The sequence below is a fragment of the Cyprinus carpio genome, chromosome B12 (genome assembly GCF_018340385.1).
Source record: "Cyprinus carpio isolate SPL01 chromosome B12, ASM1834038v1, whole genome shotgun sequence".
NCBI classification, from domain to species: Eukaryota; Metazoa; Chordata; class Actinopteri; order Cypriniformes; family Cyprinidae; genus Cyprinus; species Cyprinus carpio.
Genome location: NC_056608.1, coordinates 6,203,149 through 6,229,351, shown reverse-complemented (window position 1 = coordinate 6,229,351; position 26,203 = coordinate 6,203,149). Strand labels below are relative to the sequence as shown.

At 35.4% G+C, this 26,203-nt stretch overlaps 1 protein-coding gene across 1 annotated transcript in view; it reads right to left on the bottom strand.

Annotated features, from left to right (window-relative positions):
• LOC109088376 (AT-rich interactive domain-containing protein 5B-like) overlaps positions 1–26,203 on the bottom strand; it is a 107,108-nt gene that overhangs the window by 6,897 nt on the left and 74,008 nt on the right. Inside the window, exons 6-9 of the mRNA XM_042735079.1 lie at positions 25,387–25,579; positions 20,609–20,661; positions 18,965–19,062; positions 3,547–3,736 (exon numbers count right to left, since the gene is read on the bottom strand). Coding sequence (XP_042591013.1) covers positions 3,547–3,736; positions 18,965–19,062; positions 20,609–20,661; positions 25,387–25,579 — 534 coding nt within the window. The remainder of the gene's footprint in view (positions 1–3,546; positions 3,737–18,964; positions 19,063–20,608; positions 20,662–25,386; positions 25,580–26,203) is intronic.

The window sequence follows — 26,203 nt, the reverse complement described above, 5'->3', positions numbered from 1 at the left end:
ACTTTTGAGCACTATTTTATGGTAATTTATAATGTGGGCCCTTAATATGTATGCTAATGGTATTTTGTACCAAGCTGATAGTAAAACATTCTATGAAGAGCAGCTGCACACATGAATAGTCAAATGCTCTTCTTGTCCTTAATGCTTGGCGAGGTATTAATGTAAACACAGTTGGCTGTTTCAAGTGAATGTAAACAGACAAAAAAATAAATAAATAATAAAATAAAAAAAAAATTCAGATGTGTGTCCAATACAGGATCTATGCATTAGGTCTTACAGTGTAAATGAAGCCTAAAAGACCTGTCGCTGTGTATTATGTCAAACTCTGACAGCGTAATGTTGGTATTCATTTCTTATAATACTGTGCAATCATTGAAGATATTGCCCATAATACCATTACCATTATCATCTCATCTTGAACAGTTACTTGAATAAGCTAAAGCAATGCTTATTATTAAATATTATTGTCATCATGATTCATGATAATTTTTCTACAAAATTTAATTGAAGGCTATACATAGTCAGTGTTATATTATTGATTTACTACTATTTGTTTGTTAAATATTTTAAATTAGTTTTTATTTTTCTATGTTCCATTTTTTTATAAGATGCATTTTTTTTGGCATTTGTTGCCTTTATTGTGACAGGACAGCTCAGAATTGACAGGAAGTGAAGTGGAAGAGAGAGGAGGGGTGGGTTCGGGAAAGGTCCTCGAGTCGGGATTCGAACACGGGACGCTCGTAGCGCAATAGCACTTTATGCCCTACCTACAACCTACAAGGCTGTTGGCTCCGACTTTTCATTTTAATTTTAGTTAAAGTTTTAGTGATGTTTTTCATTTTTATTCGTTGCTTTTTATTTTTAAACCTCAGTTTTTTTTTGGTTTAAGTTTTAGTTATTTTTAGTACATCAGTTTAAACTAAAAGACATGTTGCTTTGGCAACTAATTGAAATAAAATAAATTGAAGTTATTTGTAATGTTCAGTTTTATTTGTTAAGTTTTATTTGAAGTAAGAACTATTGTTTTACTATAATAATAATAATAACTAAAATAAGCCTGTATCTCTTGTTTAATTTATGAATAATTATATTTATATATACTTTCATATAAATAACTTTGAATGCTGCTCTAAAATTGAATATGTCCTACAGCATAAATTTTAGCTGGCGCAGCAAAATTGGTGTCGAGATGTGGGGTTTTTTCGGTAAGCTCAAATGAGAATGAGCCTCTTTCCAAGCTGCCATTTGAGAAGACATGGTGTGAATGGAGATCTTTAACCCGCGGTGTTGCTCTCTCTATCGCCCTTTGGACACATGAACAAGTTAACAGGAATGTCTTAGGGCCCCAAGCAGCCAGTGACTAGCAGGCAAAATTAGCCAGCTGTAACGCGGCGTGAGCGCCAATTTTATAAGTTAGCTTGATTGTATTGCGTTGATTGTATTTGGTGCCTGAGGAAGGGCTGATTTAACAGCGCTTACAATGCTCTGATTCTTAGCAGAGCAGCACGCCTGTATTTGTACATGCCCTGATTATACTCCACTGAAATGCCGGCCCCCAAGACAACTCCCAGCATCTCTCTCTCCAAATTTCCTCTCTGAGATCTATAACTCTACTTTAAGTGTTTTTTCCTCTTTTCGGCACTCCAGTCTTGTCATATCGGCTCTGCTTCAAACAGAGAGTTCCATTTTCATTTTCTGCCTTATACAATGTACAATCAATTATCTAGAGAGGCCTTTCAAATTACACAACATACCAGACAGATGAGCTAGGCATGCAGCTGGAAGAGAACCTACAACAGGCCTTTTTGTTTCCACACCATAACCTATTACTCATTTCATGTGCGGTGGAAATGAATACGGACCGCTTAACGGCTTTGAAATGTGTCTAAATTTGACAATTCCAGAGAAATTTTCAAACAGGCCTTTCATCTTCTCTGTAATCATTTGCTTATTCATGTGAAAATAATAACTCAATTTTCATTCCCTTTCACGGCCGTGCTCTCCTTTTTTCTTATTTACGCTTAACTGGAGAGACATTTGCAAATCACCATGGATTTATTGGCTTTTAGGGATAAAAATAAGCACACGGTTTCTATAAGAACAAAACTGCAGCACGCATTGCCCCATTGCATATTGGTTTCTAAGATGTGATAGGAAAACATTTCCACCGCAGCTGCTCTGTGCACAAAATGTCTTGTCGATTAACAAAAAAAAAGAGAGAGAGCACTGTCATGATTTCCTTCAAAATTCATCTCTTTCAAATTGATTTGTGAACAAAACTCAAAGGGAGCTTATGGAAAATGGAACTCGGTGAATCCAGAGATTCACAGAAAATAACAGAATCGGGCACAGCTTATAAATCACCTGCAGTCAGGCAGACAAATAGCATTTGATTTTCATGCTGTACTGCAGCGGTCAGAGCTTCCAAATCAGCCCAAATAATTATGTTAAAACCAGCTGCTCCTGACAGCGCTATTCTCACACGTCTGTGACAGCTTATTTGTTGAGAAGAGGAAAGGCACATTGCCTGAAGTGGTCTGTCATGGTTGTTCTCCCAGCCAACTTTTTAGGGACCAGACACATATTGTATCTGTATTATTATTCTGCATTTCCTGCTCTCAACTCTATGACAGCCCTAAGAAACCATCCACACTGGACAGGAATATACACCACTTGTGAAAAGTTTGGAAGAATTATTTTGTAATGTTTTTGAAAAAAAGTTATTCTGCTCCCCAAGACTGCATTTATTTGATCAAATTATACAATAGTAATATTGTGAAGTGTTTTCTATTTTAATATATATTTTAAATTGTTTTCTATTTGACATTTTTTTTTAATCACAAAACTGAATTTTCAGCATCATTACTACAATCTTTACTAGTGTAACATGATACTTCAAAAAAATAATGCTTCTTATTATTAATGTTGAAAACAGTTTTGCTGCGTAATATTTTGTGGAAACTGTTATACACTACCATTCAAAAGTTTGGAATAAGAAAAAGAAAAACAATTTTCAGCATGGATGCACTTGTTTTTTTCTTTTCTTTCCTACAAAATATAAAGCAAAAATATTAAGACAACATTAATATTCCAACATTGATAATAATAATAATAACAACAATAACCATTATTAATAATTGAGTGCCAATATAATTTGATAATAGAGCAGCAAATCAGCATATTAGAATGATTTCTGAAGGATCATGTGACACTGAAAACTGGAGTATTGATGCTGAAAATTCAGCTTTGTATCACAGGAATATATTACATTTTTAAATATTAAAATACAAAACAGTTATTTTGAATTGTAATAATAATTTCACAGTATTACTGTTTTTGTTGAGCCTTGATGAGCATAAGAGACTTAAGTCTAAGTTATTCCAAATGGGTAATGTACCCAAGGCCAATTTTGGTGCTACTAGTCACTCAAAAGTTTTAGTCCCATTGGAGATATTAATGACATACAATTCTGCTATTGATGTGCTTAGCACTGTAAATTTTTGTGTTGCTTCTAAACAGGCTACAAGGACACAATGAAAGACTGACCGGCTCTGGGACTTTAGCTGAAGCATCCATTTCACTCTGAGGTTTTTGTTCGTCCTTTGGCCGCTTCATGGCCGTCATCTTTGTTTTTACAATGCTCTCCTGAGCACTTCCCTCTTGTTTGCGGGGTTTGACAGGTGGAAGGGGTTTGTCCTCCTCTCCTTTAGTAAATCTCTCATAGGGAAGGATGAGCCTGAGGAAAAGGAGGAAGTGATACAGGTTAGCAGAATCAGACGGATTCATCATCTGTTTGCACTTCTGTTACTTTAAACATTCCTGTCTTCTTCCTCAGCTGTTAATAATAATAACTGATAACATTGTTTCCTGAAGGCTTTATCTGTTATCCTAGATAAATTGAAATTGACTCATGAAACAAAAAGAAACATCTCTTTCCTGTGAACTGATGTTACAGTAAATGTGGTTTTGTTCACAATAGATGACTGTTTTTTCATATAGATACTTTTAACCCTATGGGCTTGTAAGAAATATACTCATATGTCATATGATACAAATTAAAATTTTCCTTTCTCTTTGTAGTGTTACAAGCTGTTTGTGCATAAATAAGATCGCTAAAGTTGCAAAGACCAAAGTCTCAAACCCAAAGAGATATTCTTTTTAAAAGTTAAGACTTGTCGGCAATAATGTACATTTTGTGGAAAATCATGTGTTTTTTGAACCTTAAACCGCATAAACACATTGCATTACACCAAATACACAAAATAAAATTCTTTTTAGCAACGTCATATGACCACTTTAAAACAAACTTAAAACTCACTAGATTATTTTTTTTACTTAATTTAGTTTTTAAATCACAAATCACCATTCAAAATGTGATAGAAATTAAATTTTTATATATATTAATGCCATTTAAATAAAATTCTTAATTTGTCTTGCTAATTTAGGCTTATATTTAATTGCTAGATTTGGATTATATTTATTTGTTGGAATTTAAATATTTGTATTATTTTCAAATTTTGCACAATATTTGCTCTTCATTGACACTGTTGCTAACTTAAATTATCAAACAGACAAAAATTGGGGTTAGGGTGGAAATGGCATCTCAACTTCAGAATGGTGGTAATTTTTGAAAAATAAATAAAAATAATTTTCACAATAATTAATTATTTGTTTACATCACTCTTTGTTTTGATTGCCATGGCTTATAAAAATACAATAAATATTTATTTTAGAGTATAATGCCACATTTTTAAATAAAAATTTCTAAATGCATTTTATTGATCTCACTGTAACCAATTTTTTCATGCATATGTTTAATTATTAATTGTTTTTCTCATAAATTTTCTTTTTCTGTTACACTAGAATATACGTCACAATATGGAATAAAAGATCTTTCACTACTTCCGTTTCATTGTGACTTTAAGATTAAAAAGGGAAAAAATACAGTTTATATAAAAAGGCAAAAAATAAATAATAAAGTCATGTTAATAGTTCCAAAGAAAGTCTGAAGTAAAACCCTGTTCATGTTAGTGAACAGTCAGCAACTGGGGCATAAAAGTTTTTTAACAGAATCAAAGCCAAGATGACAGTAGATATGGAATTATGATTTACTTAAGAATGTTATTGGGGATGGAGGATCTACCTTTCTACTCTTGTAGTTTGAAGTTTTTATAATGTGTCCAATGTGATTAATGAGTCTGGCTGGGAACTGTTGGAGGCATGCAGAATTATAAATATATCCTCTCTAGTACACCATTCCTAATCTAAATACATTTCACATCTCGTGCATCACGATAAACGAATGCAAAAAAGGAGCAGCAGGCGAAACCAAACATAAATATGATGGAGACGGCATAATGCGACAGACAGCTCTTTTTTGTCTACAGTTTCCCTCTTTTCATTCCCTTCATTCTTGTTTAATAAGATCTGTTGGTATCTCAAGAGGGATTCATCTGCTTTAGTTTGTAGCCATGTGTTTACTCAACGCTGGGATGTTCGGGGCTCTCAGAGGCGGGACACACTGAGCACGCTCTGACAGGGGCTGTGCGGGAAAACTATGCTGGCCAAAGTTTGGCGGCCGGCCAGTGGCAAAGCTAAGCATGAGCCCAGAGGGAACATTCATCTTCAGATCCCATTACCAAAAGAGTTTAAACATGTTACAGCTGCTAAAAGTGGAAAACGGCTTGGTCCGTGCAGTCAAATCAAAATAGCAGGCAGCTGCCAAATACCTGATTCCCACTGTAATGTTTCACTTCATGTTTACATAATGGAGGTATAATAATGCACCCAATGACTTATCTTGTTCACAGCTAATCCTCACAAATCTCCCTCGTCTGGAACTAAAGGAGTTTTTTCAAACCCCTGTAGAGTCCTTAGTAAGATTTAAGCGGGTCTTGTGACGTCCAATTTTAAACCGTGTGCAAAAGGCGACATCATATTTACCTAATATTCTCTTTCGATTAGTTGGAGGGAAAATTGCTATCAGATGTTTCTGTTTTAATTTGTCCTTTTTATGCGAGTGAGAGTTGAGATAAGAATGGAAAAAGGCCCCCGTCACAAGGTGAGAAGTCAGGGAATAAATCATGAATAATATTCCCACTCATTCTCTCCACATGACCATTTATGGGAATAACAAGTCATCGTTCCTTTCCCATTTCAGTTCATAGAGGGAAAAAAACTGTAGAAACTCTTTCCTTGCAAGTTAGGCTGTGGAGTGTTTCCTCAGAGGGAAAATGTTTTTAAGAGGTTGAGGGCGTTTTGTTATTTTCATTGAGCTCAGCAGCTGGCAGATAGACAGCAGTATAACTCCTTTTCATACAGCCGGTAAAGGGCACGATGCCAAGAACAGGAAATATGCAATTAAATGTCTTTTTATGAGAGAGAGAGATAGAGCTAAGCAAACACAAAGATTTAGTTTCAACATTGGTAGGGATACAGATATACATGTACACACATTGCTTCTTTTGCAGTCTTAATCCATTTAAGGTTTTCTTGCAAATCTTTAGGGCATTATGGCTGGATCGATAACAAAATGTTGGCTTTGATACTAAGATGATACGTTAGACAACAAATAAACAGTCTAAGGTCACTGATGGAATCACTGTTAAATGTCAATAATATGTGATCAGTCTTTTTTGCTGTTAATGCACAGTCAGTTCTTTTTAAAGTAAAGAAAACAAATCAATATGTAAGTGTTCTGCAATTCATTTATTTTTTGTTATTACTATACCACATAACGGCTGTATACAAGTCATCTGCAATTTTATCTACCACATAAAAAAAAAATTAAATGAGACTAAACACTAAAATTTGCTGAAATTCCAATTTTTTGATTAGAAAAATACAAATTCAGTTTCAGTTTGATTTCATTTGAAACATTTGACTTCATTAAATCTTTTTAAATATTACTTTTTTTAAAGTACTGAAATGTAACAGTATCTAAAATTTGTGTTAATAAAATCCAAATTTAGTGTCATCTTTATACAATATGAAAGGACAAAATATTTAATATGGGTCTACCAATTTTACTTTTTTTTTTTTTTTTTTTTTTTTTAAATACAGATTCTCTCATTGCTGCTTTTTGCTGGTTCTGTAGACATTTTTTTTCTGCAATTGTCGCTTATAACTTCAGGTGTGAAGCATAAAATATGGTAACAATAGGAAACCATGATATGCAATACCTATATTACATTCATTAGTAATATTACATGCAATCGCAAAAAGCTGAAAGACTGAAAGCACATCAAGGACAGGAAGTAGGTTTTCCAAGAAAAGAGCAAGACCACTGACAGGGCCAGCCTTCAAAATAAAAATAAACAAATGCAAAAAGGCAAATGCACCATTTTGTCACAAATGGTGTGGTGGGATAAATTTCGCTGGGAAATGACCCAAAAACCTCCTTGATGGTCTGAATGTGTACTCACTGTGGGAGTACAAAGAAGTGCCACAAGAGCGATCCATTTACAGGACTATTTCCTCTCATGTGGCTGGAAACGAGGCTCATCCTCCTTCCTGTCCCCATTCCAAACATCTCGACAAAGACCGAATACATCCGTGAACCCCGAGTTTAACCGAACAGAACAACTGCCAATAATGTACAAGTGTCATGCTGAGTTTTTCTCCCCATCAGACTTCACTTGTCAGTCCATTACAACTGTCCAAAGCTTCATTGAAGACAGACCACTTCTGAAGCCATGGGACTCCTCAGTGAACCATGGCTTTTCTTTTTCCCTCTCTCGCTTATAAAAATGACTATGCAATTACATTTTGACTCAACGAATACTTAATATCAGACTCTACAAGAGCATTTTTTAAAAATCAGCAAACAGATATATCATTTTTAACCTTCACTAAAACATTTGCATCCCCTTTTAGAGCAGCTGCAAAGTTATGAAAACAAATCAGGCCACAGTTCGAGAGCTGTCTGTAATCATGAGCTCTGCTGAAGTTATTTTAGTTCCTCTATCCAGCGCACTGACTGCAACGGTGCATTTTTAGGCCAGATCAACATGTTTTGCAGACTCTGGCTGGGCTCAGGTGTTCTCAAAGCCTGTCTCAGCCGCCCGCTTTTGTGATGGAGCAGGAAGTGGCTGCTTATTTATATGAAGGCTGGACATTTACTCATCACCACCTGCAGATTAAGTTGTGCATATACTCACATTCATATGCCATTTAAAAGCCAGCACTGTAAACTGAGGCCCACTTTTCTGCCTTCCTTTTATGGCCACGTCAAAGAAAGCAGATGAGGGCTGGAATATTAATAAACGGTTCATATACGTATTTGAAAATTATATTTAATATGCTGCAGCCACATATTTTCTCCATCTGGCTAAAATAAAATGATTTTATTCATGAATATGTTGCGTGTGAAGTTCCATGTGAATTTTATCATTAAAATAAGCATAAAGATATTGAATAAAATGAGTTTAGATAAAAAGTCCTCAAATTAAGAATTTGAAATCATAGGAAAAGACCACCAGTACACTGAAAATAATTGAATCTAAGTAAATTCACTTAGAAATTGCTAGTAAATTCCACAATTACAAGGAAACAGCGAGTAACACTTTAAAAGTTAAATTAATGATTTATAGTAGAAAGACTGAAAAAATAGTATTTTCTCTATTTACAACTATGATATGCTGTTTGTTGGTTGCAGATCCTTCTCCATTTTTGCAAGAACATTTGTCCTTGAGTACAAGTACTTAGCCCAGATAGCACTATAAAGTTCAACTTAAAAACTGCCTGAACAAATTAATCATTTATTTTAGAAATCCAGACCTGGGTTATGTGTCACCTTGAGCCTGTTCAAAAGAATCTTATAGACCGCTAAGCCATCAAAAACATTATTTTTACATGAATACCTTAATTTGTCCAAAAACAAATGCAGTCACAAAGTGACTTTGCTGTGCAAACGGCCTCCTTGTCATTAATTCAGATGCATAATTGCTTCACGAAGCGTGAGGAGAATAAAGCTTCCTGTATAATGTGGGCAGATAAGGGCATCATCACAGAGATAGCAGGCTGCTGAAAACCACAACAGTGCACCCATACACTTTTGCCTGTGCGCACTCCTCTCCATTAGGAAGACTGCTGAGTGGGTAGTAAGATTGTGATGCAGCACCCCCCCACCCCGTCCATTCTTATATAACACTAATTTCCATAATAAGCAACTCGGAGAACACCGGACTGTTAAAATTAATCATACTTAAAGAACGTAACAATTATACCAGCATTTATGCTCCGCTGAGGTGCTGTTTTTCCTGCCACCCTTGCCCGAGGATGTGTTCCACATAAGAGACGTGGGCCACTGGAAAGCTGTGCTTATAAAAATCAAGTGGGGCAAAGAGTAAATGCAGATGTGACCGTGGTTATGTAACTCTTACTGGAAGTTGATGTAAACAATAAACGGTGGATTATTTCCTAGCAGGGTGCTGTAGGAGAAGGTAATCTACAGTTTGTGTTTTACAATTTCCTGTGCAGCGGTGGCTGGTGGGCTTATGCAGGAAGAAGCTGTGCTGAGGTCAGTGGGGCTTTCCTGCATGGAGAACTGGCATTTCTGCATGTAATAGGGGAACCGTGAGGGCCTCGCTCTTGCCAGCCTTACAGCTTCATTTGCTGCAGCTCTTAACCGCAACCACATGACCAGGGCGGAACGAAAACCCTGCCAGCTTTCTCCTGATCACAGTACACTTGAGGTCAATATTAGACACCGACTGGTATCAAGGCTGTACGCAGCTGTATGCAGTCACACAGATGGATGGTATTAAAAAGACACATTTCTAAATTTGTACGACAGACCTCATTACAACTACCAGCTGAATTACTCTAAATATAATGGCTGTAGCTGCGGTGTGAATTGAAACTGCCTCGAGTGGAAATTGCTCTTGAGACATAATGCTGTTCTCAGTTGTGTTTCATTTAAGTATCTAGGAGAAATAAAAATAGACATAAATGAGTCAATTGTCGACATACAGTAAGAGAGATGTACAATAAACAAGAATAGCTCAAATTACTTCATTTTTCATTTAAATTTCAAATTAATCAACACAGTCTAATTGGAAAAATGAGTCTTTCCCTACAATGTTACAAAACTCCAAAAACATAACTATACTAGGGTGACCATATTTTTGTTATCAAAAACTAAACTAGTTTTCAACCTGCCGCAACAGTTTAAAATCCGCCCAATTCTGTGCAAAAAATGCGGATTTGGCAACCCTGCATCCAGCTCGATCTCCATCCAAAGTGTTTTAAATACTCTGCATATCGATGTGCGAAAATTATAGGCAATATTAGAATGTTTGCATACGGTAATGGTCAGAAATTCAGCAGGAGCGGGATTAAGAAAACAGAGAGCAGGGCTTTAAAACAAAAGTGGAGTGGGTTTATGGAGACTGTTGGGAGCAGGGGTTGAATCCCGGACATTTTGGGCAATTTAGAAATCCCGTCCGGATGCATTTTTTTAGACCCAAAAAGAAGATATGTCTGGGGAAAAGAGGACGTATGGTCACCCTACATAAACATACAACTGAACACGAGTGGCAGTAAAACACAAATAACTTTTGATGCAAATTATGATCACAGGGCAGATTATCAATTAAGAACTACTTATTTTTGCATGGTTCCTTGCACAGTACTATGTTATGACCTCAAATCACTTTTACCATAATGTATCACATAACCAGCTCCATATGTATGCTTCTTCTAATGTAGTAAACTTGTACTGTATTTGTGACACTGTAAGAGTCCCAGGAAACATGAGTCAAAGTACAAAGATTGTAGAATTAAGCTAAAATGACATGGACGCCTCAGCGGATGTGTTTTTATCTTGCGATTGCTATAGTTAACACTGTTGGACAGAAGGTTTTGTGGCAATACATTATGTTCAAATTTGATCGAGAAGTAAAATTAATAACAACAACCAATACAAATAAAACGTTGCCATATTCATGTTCATCCGTTCTGAATAAAACTGAACACCTTTTTAATCACTGGACATTAAAATTTTAAGTATTGCAAAACATGCAACGTGATATTACTTTGCAGAAATGTCACCATGACATATTTTTACCAAAGAGCCTGGGTTGAAATTATTTCATTTTTCAAATTGGGACAGTTCATATTAAATATTCAGATTTTTGCTTGCAGTCCTTGGTGAATGGCCAATCAGAGAGCAATTTGAGACTTTGGTCTAAAAAGAAACAAGTGAGATATTAAAGAGATCTTACTGAGTTACAATGAGGGAACCGAAAGTCTAATTTAATTTCTTCCACATTTATCACGATATATATAAAGATGTTCTCTGAAGAGTGAGTCATTCAGGCTGGGAGATATTTTTCCCTTTTCCTTCTGACTCGTAGAGCAAATGACTAATATTTAACACGGCACTCCTGTGAGCGCGGGTTCCGCTATTAGAACAACATCCTGCAATCAATACTCAGGTTTCTTCTGCCCGCTGAAATAGCTCATGCACAAATAGCTCTGTTGATTTACATAAGCATTACATAATGCAATAGACTTGCATCTGAAGAACAACATTTGGACATCCAGTGTTGCCACAGCAACAGAAAAATATACAAGTACGAATGTATCAGAAATACAGTGTGAGTATAAATTTACCAATATATCATATTATGAAAACTGACACTCGATCGACGTGAGTGTTTCAGGTGTTAAATCATTATTAATTTGATTTGATTTATGTGCATACATTTCTCACAGCATAAAAATAAATATGACACGGGCAGTAGTTGGGTGAATCGCATGAAACCTGTCAAAAATGTCTAGAATGTCTGGGTTATATTTTTATTGTGCCGCGTAAAAAGAAATGCATTCATTTATTTATTTATATTTATTTATTAATGACATTTTCATGACAACAGCACATTTTTGAAACTTTATTGTAATGTGTAAATATATTTTTATTGTTGTATTTATTGATTCTATAGTTCACTTTTATGTTTATAGATTTTTATATTATATAATTAAAATATTTCATATTATATTTTTAAATACATTTATACATTTTTTTTTAATATATGTATTAAATTTAAATTTAAAAAATTACTTTACATTAATTGGTAACTATTATGAGAATAACCATTTAGAATAATGTAGTAAAAAATAAAAAAAAGTAAAACTTCAAAATATCTTAACAGTCCTTTTTTGTGATTTACATGTTTTTTGAGTCTTTTTTCCAAAGATATATTTCAACATTGTGGTCTCATTTTATTAATATAGTTTTTCTACACACTCAGCACTGTTTAAGATGCACTTCCGCTTCTTGGTCACAAGATGGCGTAATACCCAGCTGTGAGAGGCCCACAAAACAGGAAGTAAAACATTACACTAAGAATCACAACCTCAACTGTTTCAAGTCTATTTTTAGCATGTTTGTCTTTGAGTGCTCTCGCTCACAGAGAACCGCTCTCATCTCGCTCGGCACCCCTCAGGCCACATACCGAAATAACTAAGACAAATGGTTGTTGACATCAACAATTTCATTTTCTCATTCATCTCATTCCACCGCTTTGGTGTTGGGGAGACGTGCCCGGGATCCGACATTACTGCTTATTAAACAAGCCGTCTGATGGAGCCTTGCGTTTACTTTCACAGAAGTGGCCCTAATGAGTGCTTGCCGAAATGCCACAAACCGTAAATTCTGACCACAGCCGCAGTATACGACACACACGGTCTAGATGGCAGATCAGCAGGTTTCAATACCAAATGAACGTTAAACAAACAACCAGAGGCCTGTTATTAGACATAATAGAGGTTAAGGTCGAGAAAACTGACCTCAAAACAGCACGTTCGTAATCACAATCATCTGTACAAGCCAGGTTCAAACCTACCCCTTTAAAAAGTTGAAATAATTTGAAGTACTTTTTCTGCTTTTCTCCGCAGGGGCAAACAGCAAATTAATCATAGAGACGGACCAGGAGAGAGAATGTCGACCCTTGAACTAATCCAGATTCACACAGTTAAACAGAGAGGGGAAAGAACACAAAAACAGGCCCTTTGTCATTCCTAGCCTTTTAACCTAATATTACCTCACTTACTCCCTTCAGGCTAAAACCCATTAACGTTCAACACCCAGCTTTAATTATTAAATGCTCTAAATAATGTGTGATGAGAGCCGTGTTTTGTATTGTACGGCGTTTGTACAGACACATCCTGCCTGTGAAATATTTCATTGTTGGAATTCGCTCTATGATGCAGCTGAAATGAAAGCCACATTCCTGGGCAGTGATTTACAGACTTTAAATTAGACGCCTGAGCTCGAGCGCTGCTCAATCTTTAGCCCAGCATAAACACAGCACTTACTCTCTCAGCACAATGTGAAGTGATAAAGCATAAATAAGCTGTATGTGGAAAAAGAAACTACATCAACATGGTGGCTGTTCCAAAACAAAGCCTTAAAAAAGCTTTTAAACTCCACATTATAAATACTCATGGAAACGGAGCGTGCAGCAGTACTGGACGAAACTTCAGAAGTGTCGAATATAAGTCAGCGACATATTTTAGGGCCTTCTAAATGAGGAACTTCTTGCAGACATTATTATCTTTGTTGTCAATGTCTGTCAGTTGGTTTATATATTACTACTGGGAAGCTCCACCCACTGTTAAATCGTATTGGTCCACAGTCCTGCTTAATAATTAAACATTAAATGTCAAAATATCTTATGATTTGGTTAATACCAAATCAGATATTAGAGCAAAACTAATATCCCACTGAACACAAAATATTAAATAAAAAATATTAATATTAATGACTTAATTTATATTACACTACCAGTCAAAAGTTTTTGAACAGTAGGATTTTTAAAATAAATCTCTTCTGCTCACCAAGACTGTATTTATCTGAGCCAAAATACAGCAAAAGTGTGAAATATTTTTACTATTTAAAATAACTGCTTTCTATTTGAATATATTTTAAATTATAATATATTCCTATGATCAAAGCTGAATTTTTAGCATCATTACTCCAGTCTTCAGTGTCACATCAGAAATCATTCTAATATGCCAATTTGCTGTTCGAGAAACTATTATTATTATCATCATCAATATTTAAAATAGTTGAGTACATAGTTGAGTGTGAGAGGGGTTGGAAATTACAGAAATGAATACTTTTATTTATCAAGAATGCTTTAAATTGATCAAATTAAATTGACTAAAATCCTGAAGTTATGTTTAATTATATATATATATATATATATATATATATATATATATATATATATATATATATATATATATATATATATATATATATATATATAAACATAACTTCAATATTTTAGAAGTAATTATTCTGTAAAACTATGAACAAATAAATTCATTAAAAGAGGTAAATGTTTGTCTGTGTTCTTCCTGTTAATATTATAGATTCATATTATCAAAATAGTAGACAGAGTCAGGTCTATTAGGCTGTTTGCAATGCACAGATTTTGACATAAATGTGTTTGCCTTCACTTAAGATAAATAGCATGTGTGTACATTAAAACCTTGCCAAGACAGCCATTTTGACTCACAGCCGCATTATCGTGTACTGTGTACACACGAGAGTACAAAAGCAGCCATCAGCTACTCAGACAGCCCTCTGGTATCAAATCAATAGAAAGAGTGATACGGTTTGATTTTTTAATATCCACTTTTGTAAGTACCTCAGAGCATTTTCTTGATTGAGAAATATTTTTGCTGACAATGTGCTGGTTGAAAATGCCGTCTTTGTCTCGTTAAAGCAAGAACATGATGGAATCTTAGTAGGACAAATGAGCCTGTAAACCGACATGCAAATTGCGATGATAAACTAATTAGATCAATCAGGGATTTAATTAGGTTTTGTCAGCTTTCACAACCTCAATGTCACACCACAGCTCCTTTTTCCACTAGGTAAATACAGCCAAATGGTGTAAATACAGATAAACGGCTAATCATAAATAGATGTGGATCAGTGATTGGCATTTCTAAGAACCCAAATCTTTATTTTCTGACATTCAAGAGAACGTGCAGCAGTGATATTGCTGGATTATGCGGTGCTCTTGCTAATGATTCGAGGGATAATAAATGCATATTGCAATTGTTTACTACAGCTGCAGTCTCAAATGAAGCTCCGATCTCTCGGGGGACAAAAACTGCTCTCTGGGAAAAAGCCTTCCTTCAAAGCCAGATCGTTAAACTCCACTTAAAGGGCTTGCATTGAAATCTGTCAAACTGGCTAGAGGTACAAGGATGAGTTCTGTGAAGCGTGACTTGGTAGAATTTAGAGCAAACATTAATTCTAGTGGGGGATACAAAAAGCAAGTACTGCGAGGATCTCGCATTGTGCTAGAAACGGCTATGTTTGGAATAGCATACTAACATACTATTCTCACTATTGCAAAATATTCACATTTCTGTATGCATGGAATGAATAAGTATACCAAAATTGTATTTTCAATAAATTTTACTATAAATAAATGCATACTAATAATAACGCAAATAATAATATTAAAATTGGGTGACTTTTGCTATATCAAATATGCAACATGATACTGCTTTTTGTTTGTCATTACATAATGCATTCACACAGTAGGCAGTATGCTGTATTTATTGCATGGCATTCAGTAACTAGTAAGTTGGCATTCCATTCCAAGCCAATGAATGCACCTAACAGTAGTTTTTTATATTGCAAGATAATATTTGTACATGCACTGCAAATATTATTCAAACATTATGCAAATCCGCATGCATCCTGAATTGGTTAGTTCTGCAGGGGCAAGTGCAGTGAGAAACCATCTGTAGAGCTTTTTTTATTTAAAAAAAAAAAGGAAAGTAGAAATTCACACAGCAACAAAATGGACCTCGGGTGCAAGCGGACTAAAGTTGCTCCACAAGGTTTCGGAATGCTGTTCTCGCAGAAGTATTCACAAGCAGAACATTTTTGGAACAAAGATCTCTCTCTGGGAAGAGGAGGATTAAATAAATAACCAGGGCCAGATTGATCAGTGCCACTGACCTATATAATTAAAAAGAAGAGGGGAGGGGGCGGAGGATGAACTGGAATGCCGCAGTATCTCTCAAGGTTATTGATGTCATATTTTATGACCTAATTTGTAATCTACATTTGTATTTTTCCCCCCCCCCACAACATACATAGTAGCCAAATGCTAATCAGATAATACAGCAAATATCATTAGCATTAGTTGGAGAACACACAGATATGAAAATTCTGTCGATTTATGCACCCAAACTTGTATGAATTTATTTCTTTTTGTGGAACAAAAAAGGTGCATTTTTGAAAAATATCCTGGCTGCTCTTTTTCATATAATGAAAGTTAAAATAAATAAACAGATACAATAAAATAAATATATTAACTGACAATGATCATGTCAAAAAAAAAAAAAAAAAATAAATATAAGTGTTATTGTTATTATTTTTTTTTTTTATAATATATTAAATTATTTGTTTTTTTTTGTTGATTGAAATAAAGCTGAAATACAATAGAATATACAGTAAATATAACATGAAAAACTTTCGGCAAAAAAGGCAACTAACTAAAATAGGTTTAAGATGAAACACTAAAATTATTAACTTGAAATTAATAAAAATTAAAACTGAAATAAGATAAATCTAAAAAGTAATATTTTAAAAAAGAAAAAACTAATAAAAATGACAAAAGCACATAAAATTACAAAGAATTAAACTAAATATGAAAACTGAAAATATAAAAATAAAATCTAATTCAAAATATTAATACAATCTATAATAGGCAAAAGCAGAAATTATGTTGCAGTTTTAACTTTCATTTACATCAACGGCAATTTTTCATCAATTTCAGTTTTATTTGTCAAACATCAATTTATTTTTTTGTTTTTGCAGTCATCATTCAAGCTATCACATGATTTTATAACACTTCTATTGCAATTTTCCAGAGCATGGCACCTCTAAACCCCATTCACTTTCACTATATGGAAAAGAGCAGCCAGTACATTCTTACAATATTCTCCTATAAAATGACTTTATTTGGGTTCTAATGATATTATCTTGTTGTGTAACAAGGGGTGAATAAAGTCATACAAGTTACGAGTAAGTGGTGAATATTGGCTTAATTTGCTGGGCAAATTAATTCAATTAATTACTCTTGGTAGCAGCTGCACAAGTGGACACATCAGCACATCCCTGTCTGTTTGATCAAGGTTATAACATCCGATTTTGGCAGCCTATTATTCATTGAACAGATACATTATTGGTGGCTATTGACTCAGCACTAAGTCTGACGATGGAGAGCTGCCAGGAACACAATCCCTGCCAACTCCACCTGCCCGGGCCTCACTAAACCCCTCGATGGGCCAGCCGGAAGAAAGAGACATGTCACACAAACCTTAAAGGTGGAACTGAATAGCTTTAAGAGCAAATACAATAACACTGTCTCCCCTGCCTCCAAATCATTAAGAATAAGCACAAACCCATGCCAAAACCTGCCCCACTTGCAGCATTTCAAACAGTTCTTCACAAAGTTTCATATAACACTTTGCAGACATAGTCATTTTATCTATTTAATTTATTACAGTAATAAAAGTAATTTCATTTTAATTTGATTTAAAAAATAATAATAACCCCATGTATCATTACTTAAGATATAAATTGTTTTTATATATTAAATTTAAATAACCATCTGGCATTTATTTAGTGGTTTCAGTATTTTCAATATTTTTTAAAATTATTTTAATTTGATTTTCTTTACTTGCTTGGGAATGTCCTGTTGACAATATCAATTTCTTGTTTTTAATCGCTCTTCATTTTGATGAACCAAGGTCTTTTAGTCTGTGTGAACAAAAATTTTAAACATTACTTGTAGCTTGACTGACTTCCAGTAATCACCATAAGCGTTTTTGCTTTGTTGCTTTTGATTTTGAGACAAAGTCTTAGCTTTCAAATTTTTACGAAGAAATTCAAACAAATACGGAGCTAACGAGAACTGATGATCTCTTCCTCTTTACTTCTAGTTATAGCACTAAATATAAATACACTTCTGAAGGTTTGTTGAAAGAAACATTACAACTTAGTGAAATCGTGTCTTACGTAATAAATCGATCAATATTTTAATGGGAGAAAGACATCAGTAAAATAGCTAGTAAACAGTGGAATGTTGCAGTGACCACAGGAAAGCCATTCAGTGTCCATAGCTTGCAGAAAGGATAAATGTATGCACTGTATTATTTATTCATTATATTTTTAATTAACCCAGTTAGTTATGTCTTATTTAATGTATGCATGCAAAAATCTATAATGAAAGCAAGTTATAATAGCCATTGTTTAAATGGTTATATTTCAACAACTAATTAAAGTGGAAATGTGATTAAAATTTGTTTTTAAATTTTTTTTATATTGAATTTGTGTTTTGTTGGATTGTTGATTATTAAATAAATTTAATTATTTTAACAAAAAAAAAACAACTTTATTTTTAGATTTCAGTTTTTGATTCATGAAAAGTTTAATTCCATTTTTTGTGTCTCACTGTAATAAAATCACACTCTGGATCTTTAGTCAAGGGAACCAGAGATAATAAAAACAGTTAAGTAGGACAACGTGACTTTGAATATTATAAAAACATCATTTGTTTTGAATCTGCAGAAATCTGCTGAGCTTTCTTTGAGTTGTGCAGACACAGCTTTCATGTGGGGCTGCTAATAATATGGGGTGTGAATAATGAAATCAACAGCAGGGTCAGTGCATGTATTTTAATGGGCATATCTTATCATGCATAAGAGCAGAATTTCACAGGAAGATCTGCAGATTTCTGCAGAATTGCTACATCCTGCCTGTTTTTTTTTTTTTTAATTAAATGTTTTGTCTAAATATTTATTCAGCCACCAACAGAAGTTTAATACTCAGCATCGTTTAACATATTTAAATCAGTTCCACAGAAATCTGCAGTTTCTTTCCAAAATCAGCCCTGGCTAATGAGGAAACGAGAAGACCAACCTCTCGTAGTGTCTTCGTGTGCACGTGGCAGCGCTGGTGCTACCCGGGTTGCCGCCCAGTTCATCATATACATTTTTCCACTGTCGGCGCGCTGTGATCTGAAATGAGAAGTGCAAGTTCATTATGAGTGACAAGGACGTTCATGTAATGGATGTTTGCATGAAGCAAAAATGAAATGAACACTGATATTAGCATTCCACTTTTCATGCATTCAACATTTATGTTGGGCTTTCTTTATTATGGAATGATGAAAATAAGAGGGTCCCGCGATGCATATTAAACAGACCCCGAGCTTTATACTTATTAAACGCCACCTAGCGCATGATGTCCCACGCAAGGTCATAAGATTGAGTATTGATGTATGCGGAATCTTAACCAAATAGAAAAAAAGAAAACACATACTCGATTAACATAATTCACATACACAGCGATTAATATTCATGAGAGACCTTTAGTGCATTCACCGTACGGGGGTTAAAGGATATTTAATGGCCGTTTCCCGCAGCTAATGGCTGCCTCTCTCAATAAAATGCATTCTGTGGAAAACCACATGCATCAAGTGCTGGGAAATTAATGCATGTGCGATTTAGTCGCCCAGGCCAATGTATTCAGTTACAACACAAATAAGTACAATGTTCTCACATTGTACCGGAATACAGTATGACTCGATGTCCATGGAGACCTAATCACGAGTCGATTGTAGAAACACTTCAATTAAAATACCGTCGACCATGTGCTCTACTTTGCGTTGGTAATTTGACTCATTGAGTAGGGCATCTGCCATCTCCTCCGGCGTTTAATGAAGCGTTTGCAGTTTTGACAGCATGAGAACAAAAATCGCCCCTGTGGCCGCCGCTGCCTTCTCTAAAATCCTTCAGTAATAATAGCCCTTGACTGCTGTTTGTTTTAACACGGCCATTGTGTACGAGGCAGGTTTTTGGGTCCGGAGTACAGTTGCGGTCAAGTACAGTTCAACCTCAGGAGAGGAGTTCAATCTGATCTTTTTGAGCTGGGTAAATGTTTCCAATGACATCATGGCTCCTCCTGCATGATGATTTTCATTACAGATGTCAGCTGCATTAAAAGCCAAGCTTTCTGTGGCAGAGACAACGTGAGCAGCCAGGGGACATAAAAAGGACAGAGAAAGGCAGGCAGCGATATCAATATGCAAGAAGTGGCTTCCTGTTTGCTCTTAATATAAACAGCTTCAGCGCTGATGAATGAACGCCGAAAATATCAAATAGCTGGTCGCGTAGAAGGGACTTTAATGTTTTCACCATACTTTCGCAGAGCAGATGTCAGATAAGCTGCCAAGTGAATTCCCTTTATTGCGCACTTCGCTTGTTGTACAATAATGGTCCCTTAAGAGCCTAAACATGGGTAGTGAACAGGCCCCAACCAATTTCCTCCACCGCAAAAGGGTTACACGTGTTTTCCACTTGTAGATTTTATAACAACTGCGAGCGATCTGGCCAAATTTGGATCTGAGAGAGTTCCGCATCCAGGCCAGAGTCTAGTAAACACACGTTACACAGCAGGCTGGAAAAAAAACGAAACTCTTGTTTTTCAGGAATCTTTCAGAGCCAAAGGAAAAAGCGTGCTGCCAACGGCACTGGATTTCAAACAAATTGTGTAAACACTCACCACCTCGTATCCTCCCAGCTTCTGAGCCGCTTGAAACATAGTCCAAAGGTTTACTGTAAGAAGGATAACAAGGATGACGATTAGTTCCACTGGAAGAAGCGTTTACATCGGCTGTATTCGGGATAGCATACTACTGTAGTGTACACTGCGCATGTTATGAGAATTTTCCCGGGCATGAAACAGCCGGATGACCTGCTATATGCAAAAATGTGCAGTATGCACTACTGTATCCCACAATGCAATGTACTCAACTTTCAACTTGACCTTCCATTTTAAGTGTGGTCATACAACTGGAAGTAATAACAGCCATGTTTTTAACATCCCATTTCACTCATTATTTGATCCGACTGCTAGAAGGTAAGAAAGTTTTACACTAAATAAAATTAAAAAAGGGCAAAATCATTTCATTTTGGAAATGATAATTGGACGCCAAAAATAATGAGGTCATGTGGCTTTAATGTAACATATTACAGTTTAAAATTGTCAATTGAAGGCAGTTTTATTTGTATAGTGCTTTTCACAGTACAGATCATCTCAAAGCAGCTTTACAGAAAATTATGATGCTAATCGTTAGAATATCTTAATATCTTCAGGTTTTAAAGTTGCATTTAGCAGATTAGAGCTGGGCAATTATATATAACATCTTGAGATGATATAAACAATCGAGCAGTTGAGATTTGCTACAGTATAATGGAGCTTTTCCACTGCATGGTACGGCACGGTACGGCTCGGTATGGTTCAGTTTTGGGGGTTTTCCACTGGGTACAGTACCTGGTACTTTTTTTAGTACCACCTAGGTTGAGGTTCCAAGTGAACCGTACCGTTACCAAAACGTGACATGTAAGCTCTGCCGATCACGGATTGGCCAGAGAGAATCGTCGCTACCTGCGTCACTGAACTTGCGACACAAACACAAAAGAATCATTAGATTGAACGATGTGAATAATCCCGCCCACTCTAAAGCGACACTAAACTGCAGTGGAAATGCAAACCGTGCTGAGCTGAGCCGTACCGTACCATACTGAGCTGTGCCGAGTTGTATCACGCAGTGGAAAAGTGCCATAAGTATATACAGTAATGCATAGTTTTTACTAGGTAACTTTGAACTATTTACTTAAAAGTTCTTTGGGGAACCCAAAATGGTTCTTCCTTCCTTTTGGAAAACCACCGTTATTTTTAAGTGTATAGTCTTGTATACTGTGCAGCATATAGTTCGCTAGTATTCCATTCCGAACACAGCCATACTAACACATTCTCCCAATCAACTGAACATCAAATTAAAACATGACTTGAAACCCTTGTCAACAATCCATTCCCCACAGTTTAATTTCGCCATATGAATATTAATGCTAAGCAGGGGCCTCTTAGAGAGTGAGCAAGAATGAAAAGAAAAAAGATGAAACTAAATACATTTGTGTCAGTTTAATGAAGCAGAGCTGTGCCACATTTATGAATAAGGCACAGCAGAAATTAATGAGGGTCTTTGCTGCTGGGGGACTAATCAATCAAGATTCAATTGCCACACACACAAAGTCGCTGCATTTGTCAGAGCGGTGTTTGTCTGTCCTTATATCGTGCCATATTGATTTTTGCCTCCTCCCAATAGCTACTTCTGATTGACTGTCGGGTTACAGGGCGAGTTGTTTTTAAGTAGGCTGAATGACATTAAACTTACAGCCGAGAGCTGCTCTCTCTCTGACACTTTGATACATCAGTAATGGTACAAATACTACTGAAAAAATGTTTACCTTTAGGGGTACAACAGCCTTTTTGGTCTGTTCCCACTGGTATTTCCTTTCTTTTTTTCTGCATTTTTGTGTCTTCAATATGTCTCTCTATATATTTTCAGATTTTAGTTGGCATAATATTAAAACACTGGTCCCCATGTTCAAATTTGAACCAGCCCTGTTACCATTTGGTTTTCTTTTTTTTTTTTGAGGGGTCATATGATGCGATTTCAAGTTTTCCTTTCTCTTTGGAGTGTTACAAGCTCTTGGTGCATAAGGAAGATCTGTAAAGTAGCAAAGACTAAAGTCTCAAACCCAAAGAGATATTCTTTATAAAAGTTATCCACGCCCACCTAAAAAGCCTCATTTAAACACGCCCCCACATGTCTACGTCACGGTGTGGGAAGATTTGCATAACACCGCCCAAATGTTCACGCAAATAAAGAAGGCGTAACCTGCCGACTCCATGTTGTGGAAACGCTGTTTCATTGTGAAAGTAAAAATACTTTGTTTGGCCTTCCAAAAGAGGACACAACTAGAAATCAGTGGTTAAGTTGTGCTTACTACACTGTTCCACAACAGTTCAACCCAAATATTCAGATGTGTATAGCACATTTTATGGAGGACTGTTTCCTGATCCTGGGAGAGTAGACTACAATGCCAGCTGTTCTGACTCTCATACTGTAAGTACGTTTACATATGTAAAGGATTTGTCACTGATGATTCAAACATGCACATTTTGTATGTTTCTCTTATGGCTTCGGACGTTTGTTCTATTCAAATGTAAGTGCCCTGCGAAGTGGACATCACAGGATGTTCCGCCATGATTCCAGAAGCAAATGTATATGTTCCATTCAAAGTGCACTAAAGTGTGCGAGACGTGAATTTAAATTGTATTTATTTACAGAGGTATATGATGTCACACTTCTCCGTGTGTGAAGATGTTGCGCAGCACAAATCCGTGAATGAATGTTCCAAAGTGAGATAAACTTCATCAGATTTCCCCTGCTCAGGGAGTAGGGAGCAATGAGCACTGTGTAGGGACCATGTCAATGAAAACACAGTTCATGCACGGAGCTCACTTCTAATGAGCTGATTATCTGAATCAGGTGTGTAAACAAAAATAGACGTGCAAAATATGCAGAGCTGGGGGGCACGAGGACTGGAATTGAGAACCGTTGGTGAAGAGTATCGTTTGTTGTTTTTCCGATCACAAATGCAGACATGGTTTTATGTTTATGCTGCGTGATGCAACGCAATGCATAAAAACACAGTATGAGTCACTATAATCCATAATTATGTCCCCACTGGATGCAACAAATGGCTCGTTTCTAATGGGTTTTATTGTTTTTGTCTTGTAGTGCCGGTGTTCTGACCGGGACACGCATCACAGTATAGTAAGGGGCATAACATTTCGTCACACGCTGAAGGCATTCGGCCAATCACAACGCACTGGATAGCTGGCCAATCAGAGCATACCTCGCTTTTCAGATCGAAAAGATGGCTTAGAGGAGAAGCGATAATGTACATTATGTGGAAAATAATGTGTTTTTTTAACCTTAAACCACATAAACACATTGCATTACACCGAATAAACAAAATAATGTTCTTTTTATCAACATCATATGACCCCTTTAATAATTTTACATGAATGTAAGATGATATTTTAAATAATTATTCAAGAAAAGTTCTCATGTTTTTCATTTTATCTTATATCTTGTTTTGCTCATAAACAATTAAAAATTGCAAACCATTTTATTGTAAACAATTAAAAATATAAAAGTAAATATTTGTAGAAATATCAGTTTTTGATTTTCTAAGCATCACTTTGTAATTAATCTGTGAAACTGTCAACCATGTTAATGTCAACTGTTACATTTCTGAAGGCATAATTATCTATTAAACAAAGGATTAGTTGACCCAAAAAAGAAAATTCTGTCATTGTGCAATCTCAAACCCATAGGATTTTTATACATCTTTGAAACACAAATCAAGATATTTTTTAAATGAAACCTAAGAGATTTCAGTACCTAATTTAAAAATTCATTCACTGAAAATTTGGACGCTTTAAAAAGTTAATAAAGAGATCATAAAAGAAATGCAATGAATCAAGTCTTATTACATGATAGTGTCTCTTCAAATGATGAACAGATTTAATTTAGCCTTTTATTCGCATAAAAACTATGATCAATGCACATCCAACATGGTAGCTTTATACATGAGAACCAATGAGGTTTGTTCAGTTGAGCTTCTGTTTACCATATTTAATGTACATTGATCAATGTTTTTATATGAATAAACTAACAAAATGTTTATTTTTGAGTGAACTGTCCCTTTAATATAGCTGGGGATGGCACAGTGCAATTTATAAACACTTCATTAAACATCACTTGTTGGATAGAAAAGTTTAAAACATAATTTTGCCGCATAACAATCTTAAGCCAGAAGATCGATGTCTGATTCACTTTCTTAACTGCTTTCACAGAAGAATGAATCATCTTCTACAAGAAGTGTGTCATGCCATACAAGGATAAAAAAAGGTTTATAGTGACGAGCGTCTCTAGCATGAATAAGAACATGGCAAAGTACATCGCATCTGCTCTCTGGGCTCACGCAGAGACTCCTACACTCATGTGTGCATCTTGACGTAGGTCAAATATGTCTCTATTTGATCATGATAACTGTAAAATGATCCTTCTATATAAAATGCAAATAATAGGCTTCACAGTCAGTAAACAGATCTGTTCCTTAACTTAATGAGCTTCCTGGCTATCGTATGAAGTTTTTTTTTTTTTTATTCTGGACATTCTACCTAAGATATACTTTTGTGTTTCACAGAAGAAAGAAGATCATGTTTAATTGACAGCAGAATTTGCATTTTGTTTTTTTGTTTTTTTTTTTGTGAAAAAGATTCTTTAGAAACATTCTTGATTTTTTCAAATGCCATTCATTTTGTGGAAGTGACACTATTTGTTCAGGTTGTTGACTTATGTAGTGCTTGAGATTTCCAGAGCTTGGTTATGGAGGAGGAAGTGAAGAAGCTGTACTTACTCTGTTTGAAGCCCAGGTACGGTATCCTCTCAATGGGAGTTTTCCTCTCTTTCATGTACTTATACAGCGACACCAGGAAGGCCTGCTCGTCTGTGTGGCACTCCTCACCCGTCTCCACCTTCAGGTTATCTTTTTTACAACTGTTGCTGTTGTTCCGGGGCTTGGACACTCCTGATTTTGAGTCGCTCTTGATCTAAACACCACACAGAAAAGAAACATATTTAATAATATTGAAAAGCACGCTTGGTCTGTCATAGCATAGGCGAATAACATAACAACATGAGTTACTTCAGAACTGCACCAGAAAAATATCTCAAGATTGCATTTTTTTTACACCAGTGGTTCTTAACAAGTGGTGTTTCATTTGTGATTGAATCAGTGGTTTTGAATTCATCTTTTTTTGCTTTACCACTGGAAGAAAAATAATTTTCTTAATAACTATTATTGTCTTCTTCTCCAGTAACATTGTCAAAACATCCTTGAAGCAAGATAATAATCACTGTGTTGTGTTTGCACTAACACAACTCATTTTCACTAGATTCATGCTTACAAATATGCCACTGGGGTGAGAAAAATAATTAACACTAAATTCAAGATTTCAAGGTTATTCCATTTTAATTTGTCTTATTTTAAAGAAGCTATTTCGATGTATGCTACCGTTTGGTGTCTGTAAGATGTTTTTAATATTTTAAAAGTCTCTTTTCCTCACCAAAGCTGCATTTATTTGATCAAAAATACAGTAAAATTATGAAATATTATTATGATATATAACATTTTTAAAATACAGATTTCTTCCTGAAATGGCAAATTTTAATTT